The sequence below is a fragment of the Scyliorhinus canicula genome, chromosome 3 (assembly GCF_902713615.1).
Source record: "Scyliorhinus canicula chromosome 3, sScyCan1.1, whole genome shotgun sequence".
NCBI classification, from domain to species: Eukaryota; Metazoa; Chordata; class Chondrichthyes; order Carcharhiniformes; family Scyliorhinidae; genus Scyliorhinus; species Scyliorhinus canicula.
In genome coordinates, this window is record NC_052148.1 from 151,582,358 (window position 1) to 151,603,248 (window position 20,891).

The 20,891-nt window shown below is 44.8% G+C and overlaps 1 protein-coding gene and 1 long non-coding RNA gene across 2 annotated transcripts in view; one reads left to right on the plus strand and one right to left on the minus strand.

Moving 5' to 3' along the window:
• Positions 1-20,891, plus strand: part of adgra3 (adhesion G protein-coupled receptor A3) — a 200,285-nt gene that overhangs the window by 111,033 nt on the left and 68,361 nt on the right. Inside the window, exons 3-6 of the mRNA XM_038791486.1 lie at positions 477-548; positions 6,714-6,785; positions 7,711-7,782; positions 11,810-11,970. Coding sequence (XP_038647414.1) covers positions 477-548; positions 6,714-6,785; positions 7,711-7,782; positions 11,810-11,970 — 377 coding nt within the window. The remainder of the gene's footprint in view (positions 1-476; positions 549-6,713; positions 6,786-7,710; positions 7,783-11,809; positions 11,971-20,891) is intronic.
• LOC119963027 lies at positions 6,509-12,380 on the minus strand. Its single transcript, XR_005460006.1, has 3 exons — positions 12,098-12,380; positions 7,519-7,597; positions 6,509-6,567 (listed from the first exon to the last, which is right to left on the minus strand). It is a non-coding gene; the product is annotated as an uncharacterized LOC119963027 (long non-coding RNA).

Genomic DNA, 20,891 nt, shown 5'->3' on the forward strand with positions numbered 1-20,891 from the left:
CGTGAGGCAGCAGCGCTAATCCACTGCGCCACTATGCTGCCCCGCACTCTTGCAATTGTAAGGGGCTGGTGCACACATTTTTATGTCGTCCTTTTGGTTTGTGTTTTGCTTTTGAATGCGCTGAAAAAAGATTAGTCTCGATAATTGTACTCATTTTAACAGCTACATTAACATATTTTGGATTATTATATTACATTGTGTTTGACTACAATAACAATAGTTGCTCTAATTGAGCTGCACATCTATTAAAATGTTACCAATAAATTGCCCAAGTGAAACATTTTTTATTCATTGACATGTATATTCCACATCAGCTATACATTATGAGAAAATGAGCTGTTATATTAAAAACGTTCTAATTGATTGTTTTGAACTTCGTAAGTATCCTCAGTACTTGATCATCTGCAAAAGAAAGCAATGCGTTCTAACTAATTGGAATATGAGCCTTTACATTTAACACTTTTTTATTCTTGCAGAGACATGAAGAACAATCTTATTGGCAATATAGAAACAGATGCTTTCTGGGGACTTTCAGCACTGAAAAGACTGTGAGTATGGAATTATTTAATGCACGTGAGTATAAGGGAACAAAGGCCAATTGTGCTTTCAACATTTGGTACATTTTGTGAGGGCCATGAAGAATCTAGCATGAGTTTATAGAGTCAAAAAGAAAAATAACTTTATTTACAATAATATATACACAGTCGTTCACCACTGCTTGCTACTCTAGCTGGTACCACTGGCCAGCTCTATTTATAAAGATGAAACTGCTAATGATTACCCCACGCCCTCATTGGGGAAGCTCACACTCCACCTGAGTAGCTCATGCTCTGAGGTACAGGAGGGGAATCTGTCTCTGAGTTCATGCTGCCTCTGACTGTAATCCTGCTTCCGGACCTGGGGCTGGATTCTCCCCTACCCGGCGTGACGGAGGGTGCCGGCGTAGGAGAGTGGCGCCAACCACTCGGGGGTCGCGCCTCCCCAAAGGTGGGGAATTCTCCCCACCTTTGGGGGCCAGCCCCGCGCCGGAGCAGTTTGCACCAGAAGACTGGCGCAAACACCCGGCGCCGTCGGAAGCGGGGCTGGCCGAAAGGCTTTCGGCGGTCGGCGCATGCGCCGGCAGTGACGTCAGCGGCAGCTGGCCGCTGACGTCACTGCCGACGCATGCGCGATGCGGGGTTCTCCTCCGCGTCCGCCATGGCGGAGGCCGTGGCGGAGCGGAAGGAGAAAGAGTGTCCCCACGGCACTGCCCCGCAGAGTGAGCAGGGGGCCCCGATCGCGGGCCAGGCCTCCGTGGGGGCACCCCCCCGGGTCCGATCGCCCCCCGCCCCCCCAGGACCCCGGGGGCCTGCTCGCGCCGCTGAGCCCGCCGTTTTAGAGGTGGTTTAAACCTCGGCGGCGGGAGAAGGCATCCCAGCGTCGGGACTTCGGCCCATCCAGGTCGGAGATTTGAGGTAAGTTTTTTAAAAAATGAAATCCCGCCGGCGCCAGCTGTTTTCACAGGCTGCCGGCGGGATTTGCACAACGCCGGTTTATGACCGGCGGGAGAATTGAAAAACCTGCGGGAGCGGAAATAACGCCGCTTCCCGCCTATTCTCCGACCCTGCGTGGGGTCGGAGAATTTCGCCCCTGGTGTGTTATTCTGTATGCAGTCAGCCTTTTCTGGACTCTTTTTCCAATGGTAGGAGTCTAGAACTAGAGGGCAAAGGTTTAAGGTGAGAGGGGAGAGATACAAAAGAGACTAGAGGGGAAATGTTTTCATGCAGAGGGTGGTGAGGATCTGGAATAAGTTGCCAGAGGCAGTGGTAGAGGCGGGTGCAATGCTTTCCTTTATAAACAGTTAGACAGTTACAAGGGCAGGGTGGGTATAGAGAGATATGGGCCAGATGCGGGCAAGCGGACTCGCTTAGTGATAGAAATTGGGCAGCATGGACAAGCTGTAGACAACTATGACTTTGAAGCCTGGACAGTGGCAAGGGGGAATGGTGCTACGACCGGTTGAATGGTGAGGACGTGGAGCCTGTTGCTGCTGCCAATTGCTTGCAGGGGAGAGAGAGGAGAGTGTGAAATGCAGTTGCCAAGCTTGGGGCTCATACTTGTTACTGGTTGCCTTTGTGCTTATTGGCTTGGAGTGGAACAAGGAGCGGATCTTGGTTGGCCTGTTGCCGGGCTGAAAGTAGAGTGGAATGAACTCACTTTAACAGTTTTAGACTGGATGGTGTCTGGAACCAGATGCTGGAGCTGTGAGAGCAGTAGGGCAGTGGCCCAATTGACTATGTGCACTATTTATACTGCTGTTGATTGTGCTTTACAGTTGGGGTATTGTTGGGAGATTGTATGGTTATTATTATATTTTTGTTTGTTATTTTGGGTTTAGTGGCTGGGTGCTCGCCAGTTGCGGCCCCCCTGCTTCTGGGCACTGGGGGTTCAGGGGTCCTCCCTGATGCTGGTGAGGGGGAGGGATGTTCTTTCTCCCCCCTCAACCGTGCAGTAACTGCCCTTTTCTGGTGGACTGAGCTGCTTGTGGGCACCTTTTCACCGACGAGTGTTTGTTGCTGGAGCCAGGGAGGGGAACGTGCGTTGGCTTGAGCGCTGGCAGCTTTTCCTTGTCTTTAATTGTTTGTTGGATATTTTGTGGTTGCTCTGTATCTGTTTCTCTTTTTTTGTAAAGAGATTTATGTCTCTCTCTCTCTTTTGCCATGCCCGGTATCGTTGTGTCCTTTTGTGGTGGTCTGTGCTGCTCATTGGAGTGCTTTTCCACCGATGTGGGGCTGCCGTTAGGGCAGGGCATTGGTGTGCCCTATTCCAGTGGTCTCTGTTGTTCATTTGGACACCTTTCTGCCGATGTGGGGCTACTGTTGGGGATGGGGTAGTTGTGTGTGTGTGTACTGACTTGAGAACTGGTGGCTTTTGTATCTTGTAAATGCCTTTAGCATATTACTGATTTTTGTGACTATGTTGCTTTTGCATGTTGCTGACTCTTTTGTATTGTTGAGTTGGCAATAAACTAAAATATGTTATGGGATAGCCAATAGTATTCAGACAGGTTATAACAGTACAGTAAAATAGTTGTTATCTGACACTCTACCACCCAAAATTCCCAATTAACCAGAATTCAGTGGCTAAGTTTATCAGGTCTGTTCTTTTGATTGTAGATGTCAGACTCGCAGGTAGTAGCTATCGGCAGCCAATCCTTACTCCAGTCTCAGCCTCACATTATTCTGTTGCACCATCTTCCTTTGGTGCCGCTCACTCGATTCGCCTGCTCCTTCACCTCTCAATATCTGTGCAATCATACTGGAGCTTTCCCATTGGATGAAAACACAGAACTCAACATTACAACCAGTGTGGTCGATTAAGTGGCACCTCTATTCCAAGCGTATGCCAAATAACAGTGACTTTACTGTATTATGAAAAGAAAATGTGTTGCGTTAGAACACATTTCAAACCTCGGAACTATCAACATTAATTTTGGTGTGTGGAATGGGTTCTGTTGGATAGGTGGTTCATTTTGTAAACCCACCCAATTTTCATTTCTGTTAACTTCAATGGATTGAAAAATCCAGAAGAGGGTTTATAATGGGTGGCCAAACTCTTTATTGCCCATTTTATGCCCCAGTAAAATTAACAATTCCATTCAACCTTTTATGTTGGTCTGGGTTTAATCTGCCAATAATACCTAGAATGTAATGCACCTCGTGTTGCATACTGTTCCCAAAATATTGGGGTTTTGAACCAAGATTTGTCATCCTACTGCTGGTATAGCCCAAACTCTGCACTTTCTTTCAATTTAGAAAACTGTGGTTCCGATAATTAAAAACAGGTCGAGTTTTGTTCAGCACTGGTCTTTGTCTAACCCAAGCGAGTACTTCCTAAAATAGAAGAGATTAATTTGCTTTAATTGTGACAGGAGTTTGCATTGAGCAATATATATGACAGGGCTACTTTATTAAGATCTTTAACAACTTCATTTATTCATCAATCCAGCCATCCATAATTTTGACATTGTTTCTTTCAAATTCAGTGATTTATGGTCTAAACGGCAAGCTATTTTTAATATCTTATCTTCCACCATTTCTGACTTTAAAAAAATTCAAAGGTTCCAGTCTGACACCTGCCTTGTTCAATGTAAAAGTTCCAATTTCCGTTTCTTCTCGGGCCTCAGCTCATTACTTTCCTTTGTGTGCATGTTGCAGCAGGTGAATGTGAGAGACTGAGTGTTGTTTCTTTTAAATTGTTTGGCACTGTGAATTTCCTAAGAAGAGTTCAATAAAAGAGACACCTGAGCAAAGTTCTACATCCGGATTTAAGCTCCACTTTTTGTTTTGCAGACAGGAGACTCAGTTTTGGTAGAGAGAAAAATAAAAAGCTGGAATCAGAAAATCTAGCTTGCAATAATGATAGGAACGTTTAATATATTATTTGACCCTCATGTTTCTGCATTTGTTGGACTCTTCACAATGGAGTTTGAGAATGCACAGGAGAAAAAACACCATTTTGTGCGGAGGGTGAAGATCATAGTTTTGGCTTCCGATGTGTCAGGGAAAAACTAGAGATCCCCAGGAAGAAACTAGTGTATTTGTGAGAGAATCATACAGAATCAGGCATACATAGAGAAAAAGAGAAAGCAGATAAAGAGTGAGAGCCATACCAAAATAAGAAAGGAGACTAAAAGAAACAAGACTTGCAAATGAGAGATAACAAAATTTGTTAAAATATGAAGATATGACAAAAGCAACAGGAAATGGTGTGTAAGAGCTATGCAGTTCAAGAGGGGTTAACTGCTGGCCAGTGCAACAGCCCGTCTATTTAATGGATGAAGTCAGAGAATATTTTAAGACTTCAACCTTATTTTAATAGAACTGACTGCCAAATGACCAATCTAACATCAGGTGGCTCGAATGCCCAGGCCATCAGCTGGAGGTAGGGTGGGGAGGAACAGGTTTAGCAATTGTGGAATGTGGCAGTGGTCCAGATTATACTGCGGAGAACAGTGGACCTATACCCCTGTTCGCACCACAGAATTAATTTTTAATTTCCAATGTCTCTTGAGCTGTATTACAAGTGAAACCTTTTGAGGAGTGTTTGTCATATGCTACAACCAGTGCTAAAATGTCAATCAGGACTGTCAGATGACCTTTATTTGTGTATTATCAGAGGCATGCCATCTGAAGTAGACTGACCCGTGGAAAGTTGTAATGGACCAATTATTGCCTTTAGTGCGATAATAAGTTTAACAACATGCTTTTGAGGTCATTACTGTCCTATAACTGCTGGCAGAAAGGTATAAGGAGAATGGCAATCTGCCAAGGAGAGAAAGAGAACAAAAATTATATCTTGTCCATGAATAACCTTAATGATTAGAAGGAAAATTTAACATTATCCTTTTCCTTCCCCCAAACTACTCTTTCCCCTCTTCCTCTTCTGTCTCCTCTCTCTCTTCCTTCACCCCCCCCCCCAAATTAGTGACTCACCAATTAATCGGATTTTCATAGAATCATAGAATCCCTACAGTGCAGAAGGAAGCCATTCGGCCCATCGAGTCTGCATGGACTCTCTGACAGAGCACCACACTACACAGGCTCTATCCCCCCCAATCCCACCTAGGGGTAAGTTAGCACTGCCAATCCACCTGACCTGCACATCTTTGCACCACGGGAGAAAACTGGAACACCTGGAGGAAACCCACGCAGGCTCAGGAAGAATGTGCAAACTTCACTTAGCCAGTCACCCGAGGTCGGAATCGAACCTAGGTCTCTGGCGCTGTGAGGCAGTAGTGCTAACCACTGTACCACCCTTTTCTCACAAGTTTTGTCAAAAATGAATGTTGGCCATTAAGCAAAACTTACTCCTGTTTAAATAGTGTCTTAAGGTATTTTGCAAACAGATCAGTTCTCAGGTTAAAGTGGCACTTTTAACAAAGCAACAATCCCTTAGTAGTCCACTGTAGTGTTAAGTTCGATTTTGTGCTTAGGTTCTGGTGTGGAGCTTGAATAGAAACATAGAAAATAGGAGTAGGCCATTCAGCCCTTCGAACAGATCTACCATTCAACATAATCATGGCTGATCCTCTATATCAACAGCGTACTCCAGCACTTTTCCCATACTCCTTGACACCTTTAGAGTAAATCTATCGAGTTCCTTCTTAAGTATATTTAATTCCTTCTTAAGTATATTGGCCTCCACTGCCTTCTATGGTAGAGAATTTCATAGGTTACCGCCCTCTGAATGAAGATATTTCTCCTCATCTCTGTCCTATATGTCCGACTCTGTGCCCTGAGACTTTGACCGTGTGTTTTAGACACCCCAGGCAATAGAAACAACAACCCTGCATTTTTTTTTCTGTCTGTTTAGCCCCGTCTGAATCTGACCCTCGTGAGAGTGAAATCTGATTGAAATTGATGGTTGTTGGTGAATAACAGCTAATAGTACAGATAGTGGAGAACATCTCTTTGCTGAAGAAAATAGAAGCTGGGTTGCATGGGAAAGGGGGTTGTCTGATGGTAACTCACGTCAGCATGCTCCTTGATGCCTCCTAGCAGCTGGCCTGCGGTGGAGCTGTGTATCCTAGGAGAGGGGAGCCCAACAAAGAAAAGAAAGATGATACATGGGTTTATGGCTTCACAAGAGTAGACAATCTCTAAAATGGAGAGATAAAATCTCCACTATATGTAGTAACCAATATAACCTGGTGGATTTTCTTTTTCTTACAGGGATTTATCTAACAACAGAATAGGCTGTCTAAATGGGGAAATGTTCAGAGGCATATCAAATCTTATCCGTTTGTAAGTGATCAGTTCAAGTGAATATATTTTTAAATTTAAAATAGTGTATATTTTGACTATATTTTGATTTTATTTAATCCTGACATTGTTTGTATTTTGTTTAGTTAATCACAAAGAACATACTGCACAGAAACAAGCAAAATTCGCCTAATGACTCTATTTATGCTCTCCTTCAGTCTCCTCCCATATTTACTTATCTAGCACTATTCATGTAACCCTCTATTTCCTTTTCTCTCATGCTTGTCTAGCATCCCAATAAATTCATCTCTGGTACCTACCATGATTACTCCCTGTGGTAACAGGTTCCATATTTTCATTATTCTCTGGCTAAAGAAGTTCCTCCTGAATTCTGTATCTAATTTCTTGGTGACTATCTTGAATTTGTGGCATCTTTTTTTGCTGTTACCCACAAGTAACAATATCCTGTGTTTACTGTATCAAAATCTTTAAGAATTTTTAAAGATCTCTATTGGGTTACCCCTCAATATTCTCTTTCAATAAGGAAAGGGACCTAGGCTTTTATTCTGTTTCTGATGTGTATGACCTTGTAGTTCTGTTATCCATGTACATTTCTTTTTTGCACCCTCTCCAGTGCATCCACATACTTTGTACAAAATTGTACACATTACTCCCTAAATGTGGACTAACCAAAGATGGGTGTAGGTTCACCATAACTTGGAAAAATGTAATACCTCATGCCTACCGAGGTTGAAATTAATCTCAAATCGTATACCTATCTGCAAGTTTATTCATGTCGTCTTGGAACTTGTTGCCGTCTCTTCAGTGTTGACTATCTCCCATTTTGGTGTTTTCTGCAAATATAGAAATTGTATTTTTTATTCCAACATCTAAATCATTCATATAAATTGCAAACAGAAGTTCATGAAACAGCACAGGATTTTAGAATTGATTTTTCTATTTCCAGGAATCTTTCAGGAAACCTGTTTTCTACATTGGAACAAGGGACATTTGAGAACCTTTTGTCGCTGAAATATATGTAAGTGATACATCAAGTTTACTTTTTCCTTAGCTACTTCTCATGTTCTGAAAGTTGTGTCCATACTTTGTTTCTACTTGCTGTAAAGCTTTCATTCACTCTTATGTGTGCAATTATGTGGGCAGCACGGTAGCATAGTGGTTATCACAATTGCTTCACAGCTCCAGGGTCCCAGGTTTGATTCCGGCTTGGGTCACTGTGCGGAGTCTGCCCCATGTGTGCGTGGGTTTCCTCCGGGTGCTCCGGTTTTCTCCCACAGTCCAAAGATGTGCAGGTTAGGTGGATTGGCCATGCTGAATTGCCCTTAGGGTCCAAAATTGCCCTTACTGTCCAAAATTGCCCTTAGTGTTGGGGTGGGGTTACTGGGTTACGGGGATAGGGTGGGGGTGTGGGATTCGGTAGGGTGCTCTTTCCAAGAGCTGGTGCAGACTTGATGGGCCGAGTGCATTGTAAATTTTATGAATTCTATGGAATTATCTTTGGTTGATTCTATTTGAATAATACTTTTTTCCCCTCAAACACCCGTGTTTGTTTTTTATTTTGCATTTCAAGAAATATTGAATTTAATCTGGCGAATTAGACATTTTTGTAAAATTGATGCAAATGTTACTAAACTAATGAGATACTTGTACATTGTCAGACAAAAACAGAAAATATGGGACAGTCTCATCAGGTCTGACAGCATCTGTGGAGAGAGAAGAGAGCTAACGTTTCGACGCTGGATAATTCTTTGTCAGCCACTTGTACAACGTGTTCATTCACTTTCTCCACAGAGCAAGGAAGAATGGACTACCATTTTAAAAAAAAAGAACATTAAGTATCCCTTACTGGCAAATATGGGTTAACAGAATGAGATAGAATTTCTGTGCTGGCTAACCTGATCTATCACTATAAACTTGGTAGAAAACTAACAAAATTCCCAAAAAGTGGGAAATGGTGCTTTACTGTTATTTCTCCTGGGCTTGCACCAGTTATATTGGACAGTCGGAAGAAGCCCTGTAGATGGCTAGTCCTGCCCACTCCTCTGCCTAACCAAGACTAATTATCATAGAATCATAAAATTTGCAGTGCAGAAGGAGGCCATTCAGCCCATCGAGTCTGCACCCGCACTTGGAAAGAGCATCCGACTTAAGAACACGCCTCCACTGTAACACAGTAACCCCACCTAACCTTTTTTGGAAACTAAGGGGCAAGTTAAGTATGGTCAATCCATCTAACCACATCTTTTGACTGTGGGAGGAGCAGAGTACCCGGAAGACACCTGCGCAGACATGGGAAGAAAGTACAAACTCCACGCAGTCGCCCGAGGCCAGAATTGACCTGGGTCCCTGGAACTGTGAGGCAGCATTGCTAACCACTGTGCCACCATGCCACTCCTGTGCACAAGTACATTTTAAAAAGATACATTTGAAAGGGAAACTCTAAAAAATGAAATTGTTCTTCGTATATTTTGGGATGTGAGGTGAGAAAGTGCTGTTCGTCAACCTAATATTGAATTCTTCTCAAAAATAGACGTTTTCCATTTTGCGCCAATATTAGTCTCTTGTTTTTCTTTTGTATATTATTAAATCACTGGCCTTAACTTCTATATACCACGCAGAAACTAGGCAAGCAAACCACTGTCATATGTCTACTGTGTAAATAGGAACATAGAAAGTAGGAGCAGGAGGAAGCCATTTGAGCCTGCTCTGCCATTTATTATGATTATGTCTGATCATCCAACTTGATAGCCTAATTGGATTAGATTGGTTTATTGTCATGTGTACCAAGGTACAGTGAAAAGTATTGTTCTGTGAACAGCTCAAAACAGATCACTCCGAATATGAAAAGAAAATGCATAATAGGGCAAACATAAAATGCACAATGTAAATACATAGACTCAGGCAACGGGTAAATACATAGACTCGGACAATGGGTGAAGCATACAGGAGTGTAGAACTACTCAGTTGAGAAGATTTGTGAAGAGATCAGATCAGTCCATAAGAGGGTTGTTTAGGAATCTGCTAACAGCGGGGAAGAAGCTATTTTTGAATCTATTAGTGCATGTTTTCAGAATTTTGCACCCTTTGATTCTCATCGCACAAAGTGCTAGAGAAACATAGACAATAGGTGCAGGAGTAGGCCATTCGGCCCTTCGAGCCTGAACCCTAATTCACTATGATCACGGCTGATCATGCAAACTCAGTATCCCACTCCCATTTTCTCTCCATACTCCTAGATTCTTTCAGCCGTAAGGGCTACGTCCAACTCCCTCTTGAATATATCCAACGAACCAGCCCCAACAGCTTTCTGTGGTAAAGAATGCCACAAGTTCACAACTCTCTTGAGATAAGTGGTTCTTCCTCATCTCTGTCTTGAATGACTTACTCGTTATTCTTAGACTGTGACCCCAGGTTCTGGACGTTCCCAACACGGGAACATTCTTCCCGCATCTAGCCTGCCCAATCCCATCAGGTTTTTATATATTTCTAGAAGATCCCCTCTCATTTTTCTGAACTGCAGTGTCAGAAGGTGCGGAGCACCAGAACTTATCCCAGAGCGGGTTGTCACCATCCTCCGTCCCATGGACCAGTCCTGCTGTTACTGCCAACTCAGGGCCCGTATTCCGTAGTGCGGCGGGTATGTATTGTGGACATGGTTGCAGGTGGGGGACTGGGGGGTGGGTGTGGGGGTGGGATGCGGTATCCATGCCCCTAGCTAGACGCCCTCTCCAGTCAGTGAAGCTAAAGGCAAACAGAGTGCCCCATGTGTGTTGCCTCTGGTGAACATGTCTTCCGCCTCCTGTACCTGCCTGGGCCACAGGTCCTGCCCATCCTACTCCTACGCTGCACCCGCCTCATCGGGCGAGGCCTGGAGTTCATCCTCCTCCTCCAAAACGTCGCCCCTCTGCTGCATGATGTTGTGGAGGAGCCAGCAGGCCGCCACGATACGGGGACCCCTCTCAGCATCATACTGGAGGGCCCCTCCAGAGTGGTCCAGACTCCTGAACCACATCTTCAGGATGGCGAAGCACCGCATGATCCCATCCCTGGTCGCTGCATGGCTGTTGTTGGTCTCCACATCGTCCTGTGGCCTCCGGATAGGCGTCATCAACTACGTCCGCAGTGGATGATCCCTATCGCCAGGAGCCAAACACCCAGTCAGGAGCAAGGAGGGGAGGGTAATGCACACTGCCTGAATATCGGGCACAGACATGCATGATGGTCACATACATTTTATAGCATACAGTCAATTAAAGATATTCAATTCAACTAACAATAAAACTTCAATTTTTTATTTCAAATGGTAACTTGCCTGGATTTTATGACAATTTGGGCATCCCTTTTGGTTTGTGTAGAGCAGTCTGTCATTTGCAGGTGCTCATAATGGGGAATGCATCCCGTCAATCACCTCTGGACCCGGAACATGTCGGTGATGGTGGCGAACGCTGCTCGCGCATCCTGGTGTGCTCGGTCCACATTGAAATGGATGTATTGAGCTGACCGGGCATACAAAGCCTCTGTGACAACGCAGATGCAACTGTGCACCGAGCTCTTATGAGATCCCGGACAGGTCCCCACTCAGGGCCTGGAAGGACCCCTTGACGGCCTCCGGGAGCAGGTGTCCTTCCCCCATTCCCCTGCGTGCCAGGATCTGGCAGTTATCTTGCAATGTCTCCCTGCTCAGCTTGAGTCTGAAATTGTCATAAAATTCAGGCAAGTTACCATTTGAATTAAAACATGCAGTTTTATTTTTAGTTGAATTGAATATCTTTAATTGACTATGCTATAAAATGTATTTTATTGGTTTTATTTCATTCTTGATAATTTCAGGTGATGAATTGGAAAATATTTCAAATTATACAGTTAGAAAAGTTAGATACACTTAATTTAAGCAGCAGTACATGGGTCCATGAAATGTGTTTTAGATGCCTTTTTAGATTTTTGTCAGATTTGTGTAACTTAACAAGTTTCTTGAGAGAACAATCTTTGTAAAGAAAAACTATTTGGCAACATTACAGTTAATTTTTTAATTTTGTCATTGTTAGAGAATTTCAGACGGACTATCTTTTGTGTGATTGCAACTTGCTTTGGATGATTCAGTGGATAAAGACTAAAAATATAACTGTACGAGAAACTAAGTGTGCCTTCCCCAAATCTCTGCATGGCCAGCTAGTAACGAGTGTTAAGAAAGAACTTCTGACTTGTGGTAAGAATTTAAGGTTCAACATTATACTATTGTACTAGTAGTCTTAATATAACCTGAAGTGAAAAGAACTCAAAAAAAAAAAGCGTCTTCACTACTCTGGGTGTGTTCACCATTAATACTAATATACCAGATGCGCGCAAGAGTTTCAGACACCCAAGCAGAAATTGCTGGCCGTTGCTCGTTGCATTCCAGTCATGTTGTGCACTGCCTGGTACGGTCTGTTCTTGCACAATCCCTTCTGCTTTCCACCTCTGTGATCCATTTCCACTGCTCTCTGACATCCAAGATGCTTTTTCCAATTTCCTGCATTGGAAGGATGAGTAAGGTCTGCTTCCTCATTGGTCAGGACCCAATCCTCCATGGCCTCGGGTGCAAAAAGCTGAAAATGGCAAAGCAAGTTATGAGAACAACCTAACAATGCTTTAAGGGTTTAGACGGCAGCCCTTCGACCATCTCTCAGTCATCCACTATTAGAGGCTCAGTTTTGGGGCTTGCCACTTCTGAAATATTACTTGATGGGTAAAGGCAATACTGTAAGCACTATACTTAGAGTTAGAAAACGTCAACACATTCTGGGAGTTTAATTATGTTGAGCCAGAAATTAAAACAATTATATTTCTGAAGCTAAGTGATAAAGAAATAATAATGTTAAAATTACTTAAGAATAACAGCCACTAAAGTGACATCTGAAACACCATCACCCGAAGAGTCCATGGGGAACATAGAACAGTACAGCACAGAACGGGCCCTTCGGCCCTCAATGTTGTGCCGAGCCATGATCACCCTACTCAAACCCACGTATCCACCCTATACCCGTAACCCAACCCCCCCTTAACCTTACTTTTTAGGACACTACGGGCAATTTAGCATGGCCAATCCATCTAACCCGCACATCTTTGGACTGTGGGAGGAAACCGGAGCACCCGGAGGAAACCCACGCACACACTGGGAGGACGTGCAGACTCCGCACAGACAGTGACCCAGCGGGGAATCGAACCTGGGACCCTGGAGCTGTGAAGCATTTATGCTAACCACCATGCTACCGTGCTACATTCCTGCCAATCAACAGCAGCCCTGTAATTATTATCTGAGGAGTGTCAATTGACTATAGATGTAACTTCCCTTCTCCACTTGGGCAGACGTCTCAGAGTGATTGTCCAATTTGGGTGGCAAACAGCTTAGTATTCCCAGCAACACCAGCAGTAACAGCAGTCAGGACTACAACTACAAGCAGTCCGCAGAGTTGAGCTGCAAACAGTCCCCAGATTCGAAGTCCAGGACCAGTAAAAGTATGGGATGTAGGAATAGGATGGGGCGGGGAAGGGGTAGGTGGATTCACAAGGCAGGTTAAGTCGGTGAGGCTTCTGGGGGTGGTGTTGCCACGATAGGATGAGGATCTTGATGGAGAGGCATGGGGGGAGTGGACAGAAGAAGATTGCTCAATGCGCATATGGGGACCTTGAGGGAGGCATCCTCCCTTCTCCTGCCACCCCTTCTCTTTTCCTGCTTGGGGACCGAACAGGATAGCCTGCCGGCCTTTCCTTTCCCCTGCGCCTAAACTTGTACCAATAACCTCAGTTGGGGTGAGGGCAAGCCTATGAATATACATATTAGGAGCAGGAGGCCACCTATTGGGTCTTTGAGCCTGCTCCTTCTTTCAATAAGATCATGGCTGATTTGGCTGCAATCTCAACTCTACATTCTCACTTTCCCTGGTAACCTTTTACCCCCATGCTTATCAAGAACATCTTTTCCATAACTACCGTGTCAGGACCCCTCAAGATATTCTATGTTTCAAACAAGTCACCTCTTACTCTTCTAAACTTGAGCAGATACCAGTCCAGTTGGTCCAACCTTTCCTCATTGAGACAACCTGCCCATTCCAGATATTAATGAACTGCTTCAAACGCATTTAAATCTTCCTTAATTAAGGAAACCATGATATACACAGTACTTCAGATGTGGTCTCACCAATGCCCTATATGGCTGAAGCATAACCTCTCTACTTTTGTGTTTAGATCCCCTTGCAATAAATGCTAATATTGTAGTAGTTTTCCTAATTACTTGCTGTATCTGTAATCTAATCTTTTGTGATTCATGTACTAGGACAGCTCTGCACCTCAGGAGCTCTACAATCTTTCTACAATCTTTCACCATTTAGAGAATATGATTTTTATTCTTCCTGCCAAAATGGACCATTTCACATTTACCCACATTAAAATCCATTTGTTAAATATTTTCCCAATCACTTAACCTATACTCCTTATGTCATCTTCACGACTTACTTTTCTACATATCTTTGTATCATCGGCAAATTCAGCAACCAAGCCTTTGATCCCTTCATCGTAGTTATTTGCATAAATTCCAAAAGTTGATGCCTCGGCACTAATCCTCGAGGCACACCACTTGTTCCATCTTGCCAACCAGAAAATGACCATTTTTTGTGACTTTTCTATCCATGTCCATAGGTTACCCCCTACAGGTTTGATATGGTAGCTTATCAAATACCTTCTGGAAATTTTAAAACAGTACATTCCCCTTTATCGACAGCATATGTTACTTCTTTTAAAAATTGGTTAACGGTGACTTTCCTTTCGCAAAGCTCTGTTGACTGCCTGATGATTTTGACATTTCTAAGTGACCTGCTATATCATCTTTAATATTAATTTCAAACATTTTCCCTGTGGCTTTCTGTCTCCTCCCTTTTAGAATAAAGGAGTTGCATTCACTATTTCCCAATCTAATGAAACCTTTCCCGAATCTAGGAAATTATGGAAAGTTAAAAACAATGATCAACTATCTTGCTTATGGGGAGGCAGTAGTGCAGTTGTATTGTCACTGGACTGGAAATCCAGAGACACAGGTAATAATACTCTGGAGACCAGGGTTCGTATCTAATGGTGACCATTATACCATTGTCAGTGGTTATAAAAACCCATCTGGTTCACTAATGTCCTTTAGGGAAGAAAATAAGATATAGGAGCAGAATTAGGCCATTCAGCTCATCGAGTGTGCTCCTCGATTCTATCATGGCTGATATGTTTCTCATCTACCTACAATGCTACAGACCAAGAGATTGGATTGCACAATCAGCCGGAGTATCTCTTCACTTGAACACATGACCTAGGAGCAGGAGTAGGTAATTTAGCCTCCCTAGCCTAAACACCCTCAATGTGATCATGGCTGATCCCATCCTGGCCTCAACTCCACCATCCTGCCTGTTCTCCATAACCCTTCAACCCATTAGCAATTAAAAATCTGTCTAACTCCTCAAATTTACTCACTGTCCCTACGTCCACCGCACTCTGGGGTAGCGAATTCCACAGATTCATAACCCTTTGGGAGAAGTAGTTTTCCTCAAATCTGTTTTAAATTTGCTACCTCTTATTCTAAGATTATGTCCTCTCGTTTTAGAATGCCCCACAAGAGGAAGGATCTGTTCCACGTCTACTTTATCTAACCTTTCAGCATCTTGTATACCTCGGTTTGATCTCCACTCATTCTTCTGAATTCTAGAGAGCTTGGGCCTAAACTGTTCAATCTCTCCTCATAGGACAAACCCCTCATCCCAGGAATCAATCTAGTGAAACTCCTCTGAACTGCCTCCATCTTTCCTCAAATAAGGGGACCAAAACTCTGCACAATACTCCCGGTGCAGTCTTACCAATGTGTTATATGGTTGCAACAACACTTCCTTACCTTTATACTCAATTCTTTTTGCTATACATGCCAACATTCCATTTGCTTTCCTTATTATCTGCTGCACCTGTATACTCATTTTCTGTGACTCATGCACGAGGACATCCAGCTCCCTCTGCATCGGAGCATCCCGAAGTCTGTCCCCATTTAGATAATAAGTTGCCTTTTTACTTTTTTTGACCAAACTGCATGACCTCACACTTATCCTTGTTAAACTCCATCTGCCACATTTTGGCTTACTCTCCTAACCACCTAAATCCATTTGTAAGGTTCTTATTTCCTCATTGCAACTTACGTTTGTGTCATCTGTGAATTTGGCTACAGAACCTCCTATCCCTTTTTCAAAGTCGTTAATATAGATTGTAAATAACTGGGGCTCAAGGACTAAGCCCTGTGGAACCTCACTAGTTACATCTTGCCATCCAGAAAAATACCCTTTTATGCCAGCTCTCTGTCTCCTGTCCATCAGCCAGTCTTCTATCCAAGCTAATAAATTAACCTTAATCCCATGTGATCCAACCTTGTGAATTAACCTTCTGTGCAGCACGTTATCAAACGCCTTCCGGAACTCCAGATATACTACATCTACAGGATCCCCATTATCCACTTTGCTTGTTACATCTTTGAAGAACTCTAGCAAATTAATCAAGCATGATTTGCCCTTCATAAAACCATGCATACTCTGATGGGTAGTGCTTTGGCTTTCCAAATGTCCCGATATTACGCCCTTGATAATTGATTCGAACAATATTCCAACAACAGGTGTTAAACTAACTGGTCTGTAATTTCCCACATTCTGCCTAGGGCATTACGTTAGCATTTTCCCAATCCATTGGAACCTTTCCCGTGTCCAGGGAATTTTGGAATATTATAACCAGTGGATGCACTATCTCTGCTGCCACTTCCTTTTAACATCCTAGGATGTAGGCCATCAAGCCTGGGGGACTTGTCAGCCCTCAATCCCAAGAGTTTGTTGAGTACAGTTTCCCTATCGATGCTGATTGTTCCAGGTTCCACCCTTTCCATTGCCTCTGAATTGCCTGTTCCTATAGGAATGGTATTTGTGTCCTCCACTGTGAAAACTGAGGCAAAGTTTTGATTTAGCATCTTTATAATTTCTGTGTTCCCCATTATTAACTCACCAGTTTCATCTTCCAAGGAGCCAACATTCACCTTAGCGACTCTTCTCTTTTATGTACCTGTAGAAGTTTTTTCTATCCATTTTGAAAATCTGCGCTAGTTTTTTTCCCGAAATTTACCTTGGCTCTTTTTATTACTTTGTTTTAGCATTCCTTTGTTTATGTTTGAAAGTATCCCACTCTTCCAGCATGCCACTGGCCTTTGCAATATGCTATACCTTAATTTTTGTCTTTATGATATCCTTGACCTCCTTGTTTAGCCATGGATGTTTTTTACCCTTCTTATCATCTTTCTTCCTTACTGGGATATATCTTAGTTGTGAGGAATTGAATATGTCCTTAAACAACTGCCATGCTCATCAGCTGACCTACCCTTCAGCCTTCCTGCCCAGTCTATACGGGCTAAATCTATCATTGGGCCTATGTAATTTCCTTTGTTTAATTCCAGAACACAAGTGTGGGACTCTACTTTCTTACCCCCAAACTGAATCTTGAATGCTACCATACTATGGTCACCACTCCCTAGTGGATCCTTAACTATGAGGTCATTAATTAATCCCTCCTCATTACAAAATACCAAATCGAGAGTAGCCTCCTCCCTGGTTGGTTCCCCATCATACTGTTCCAGGAAACAATCTCTAATGCATTTAGTGAACTCTGTCTCCAGGCTACCCTTGCCAATTTGATTCCTCCAGTCTATGTGCATATTAAAATCACCCATGAATATTGCTGTAACCTTCTTACAAGCCCCCGGTATTTCCTGGTTTATACTGTGCCGCAATGTGGAACTACTGTTTGGGAACCTATACATTATTCCTTCCAAGGACTTCTTCCCTTTGTTATTTCTTATTTGTCGTCCTTACCTGGTCTGCCCCACATGTGACTCCAGATCCACAGCACTGCAGTTGACTCTTAAATTCCTCGGGGATGGACAATAAATGCTGGCCCAGCCAGCGTCACCCACATCCCATGAGCAAATGTTTTTAAAAAATAGTCACTTTTAAGATCCTAAGATGAAGACCATCAGGATCCGCCAAGGATTTGTCAGCCCACAGCTCGAACAATTTGCCCAGTACCACTCCCCTGGTGCTAATTTTTTGAGTTTGTCCTCCCTTCCAAATTCTGATTTATGGTTATTTCTGTGGTGTTACTGTATTCTCTATCGTGAAGACCGATGAAAAATATCCCTTCAATTAATCTGCCAACTCCTTATTTTCCATTAGTAATTCCCCAGACTTATTTTCTATTGGGCCAGTGCTCACTTTGTTAACCCTTTCTTAAAGATCTATAGAATGGCTCACTAGCTGTCTGTTTTATATTTGTTGCTAGATTTCTTTGGTACTCAAATTTTTCCCTGCTTATTAATCTTTCTGGCATTCTTTGCTGTTATTTTTATATTCTGTCCAATCTTCTGAACTACCACCCATCTTTGTGCAATTATATGATTTTTCTTTAAGTTTGATACTCTTTTTTTTATAAATGTTTTTTATTGGGTTTTTGAACAAGGTATATTTACCGTTATGTACACAGGATAAGAAACCTATATATATATATATATATATATATACACAAACATATATAGAAGAGAAGGGCACACCCAAACATACCAAAGAAAAGAAAATAGTATATAGTTTAAAAAAATACAATAAAAAATAAAATAGAATAACTGGTAGGATATTGTGCACCAGCTCAACAGCAGCAACTCTGTACACCTGGCAAAATTATTTTCACCACACAAGTAGGCGAATGTTTGCGGGGGGGTGGGGAGAAGGGGGGGGGGGGGGGGGGATTGGGAAGGCAAAAAAGGCTTTGGTGTGGGATTATTCGATTATTCGATGCGTCGCTGTGTCTGGGATTTCTGCCATGGTCTTCTTGATGAAGCTCGTGTCGTCCCAGTTGGGCGCGTACACGTTAACTAGTACTACCGGTGCCCCATTCAGGGCCCCGCTTACCAATACGTACCGTCCCCCCGGGTCCGCAACCATCTTTGTCACCCTAAACATCATCCTCTTGCCGATCAATATCGCCACCCCCCTGGCCCTTGTCCCATAGCAGGAATGGTAGGTTTGTCCCACCCAGCCCTTTCTTACCCGCAGTCGGTCCTGCTCTCTCAGGTGTGTCTCTTGGAGGAAGACTATGTCGGCCCTCATATTTCTGAGGTGGGTGAGGACTCTGGATCTCTTCACTGGGCCTTTGAGTCCTCTTACGTTCCAGGTGACTATCCTGGAGGGGGGCTTCTGCCCCCTCGCTCCTGTGGGATTAGCCATACTTACCTGGTGGACGCACCCCTGCCCTCCGGGGTTTCCTTTTGTTAGGGGGCCGTCCAGGATGGCCGCTGTCGCTGCTCTCTCCATGCGGTCGGGTCCCTGCGCTCCGGGGTTTCCCTTTGTCCTGGGGCACCTGACATGGCCGCCCACTGTGCGTCCGCCACGCGGGTAGCCCCCTGCACTCTGGGGTCTCCCTTCGCCCAGAGACCGTACTGGGTGGGTGCTTGCAGCGGTTCCTTGTTTTGAGCCCTTGGTTGTGGCCCTATTCCTTTTCTAGCCTTGTTTATCCCTCCTTCCCTGCATCCCCCCTCCCCGGTTTCTCCCTCCCTGTGTACCCCCAGCCCGCGGTCTCTCCCTTTCCCCCCCCTCTCCCGTATACCCCTCCTTTGTCCCTCTTTCCTCTGTTCCTGTCCCCGTTTGCTCTCCCGACTCTGTTGGGTGGCTCTCCCGACTCTGTTGGGTTGTCCCCCCCACCCCCTGCTTGGCGCCTTCCCCCCTGTTGAGGGCACGCTGCAGCCCTGCTTTGTTGCGTGCCCCCGGCGCTAGCTTTCCTGCTAGTACGGTGGCCCCCCCTCTCGGGAGTTACTGTCTCGCATCTCCCGTCCTGGGCTCTGCGGTTTTCTGCCTGCTCTTCCCCTATTTTTTCTGCCTGCTCTTTCCCCAACCTACCCAGCATTCTTCTTTCTTGCTCTCCCTTCTCGGCTACTCTCGTTCCCTCGTGCTGGGGCCTGGCCTCCCACCTGGAGCGGTCCCTCGGGCAGTGGTTTGCTCTTTGTTCAGGGTGCTCTCCCCGTGGCGGGGGCGGGGGAGCCTGGCATTCCCTCACCCCTCCCCACCCCCCATCGGAGTGTTGTTGCCCCTTGCCAGGGGCCCCTCATCTCTACCTTCGCTGGTGGTTTTCCAGCCCGTGTTCCTCGACAAACTTGTTTGCTTCAGCGGGGGCTGTAAAGAAGTATTCTCTTTCTTGGTATGTGACCCAGAGTTTCGCTGGGTAGAGCATACCAAAACGCACGTTGCTCTTGTGAAGAGCAGCTTTCGCTCTATTGAACTCTGCCCGTCTCCTGGCTAGATCTGCCCCAATGTCCTCGTAAATTCTAATGGCGTGTCCTTCCCATTTGCAGGCTCTATTTTTCCCGGCCCAGCGCAGGAATGTTTCCCTATCCTGGTACTGGTGCAGTTTAGCTATAACTGCTCTCGGGTGGTCTCCTGCCTTGGGCTTCGGGTGCAGCGACCGGTGTGCTCTGTCCATTTCTGGTGGGTTGGGAAAGGTTTTCCTCCCCACTAAGTTGCCCAGCATCTTGGCCACGTATGTTGTGGGGTTTATACCCTCGATCCCCTCTGGCAGGCCCACTATCCTGACATTTTGCCTTTTCGAGTGGTTTTCCTGGTCGTCCACTCTGCCCTTCAGGCTCCCCTGTGTTGTGCCCGGTCTCGTCACCTCCTTCTCCAGGGCTGTGATCCGGTCGCTCATGTCAGTCGCTGCTTTCTCCAGCTCCTTAATGGTCACCTCCTGGGCTTCCAGTTCCTCCCCTTCGGCATCCAATTTCTCCTCTGCTCTGGCCAGGGCCTGCTGCACCCCCGACATGGCCCTGGCCACTGCTGCCTGCACTGCGGCCTCTATGTCTGCCTTCGCCTCTGTCTTGTTAACCTGCTGATGCTCCCTCAGCGCCTCTGCAAAGGCTGCCTTCCAGTTGCAGCTCCCCCCTGGCCCCGGGGGAGAGGGCACCTGTTCATCCAGCTCTTTTTGATGCGGCGATACTTCCGTTCTGCCGCTTTGTGCACTGTCTGCCTTTGGTGCCCCTTCTCCCTCTGCTTT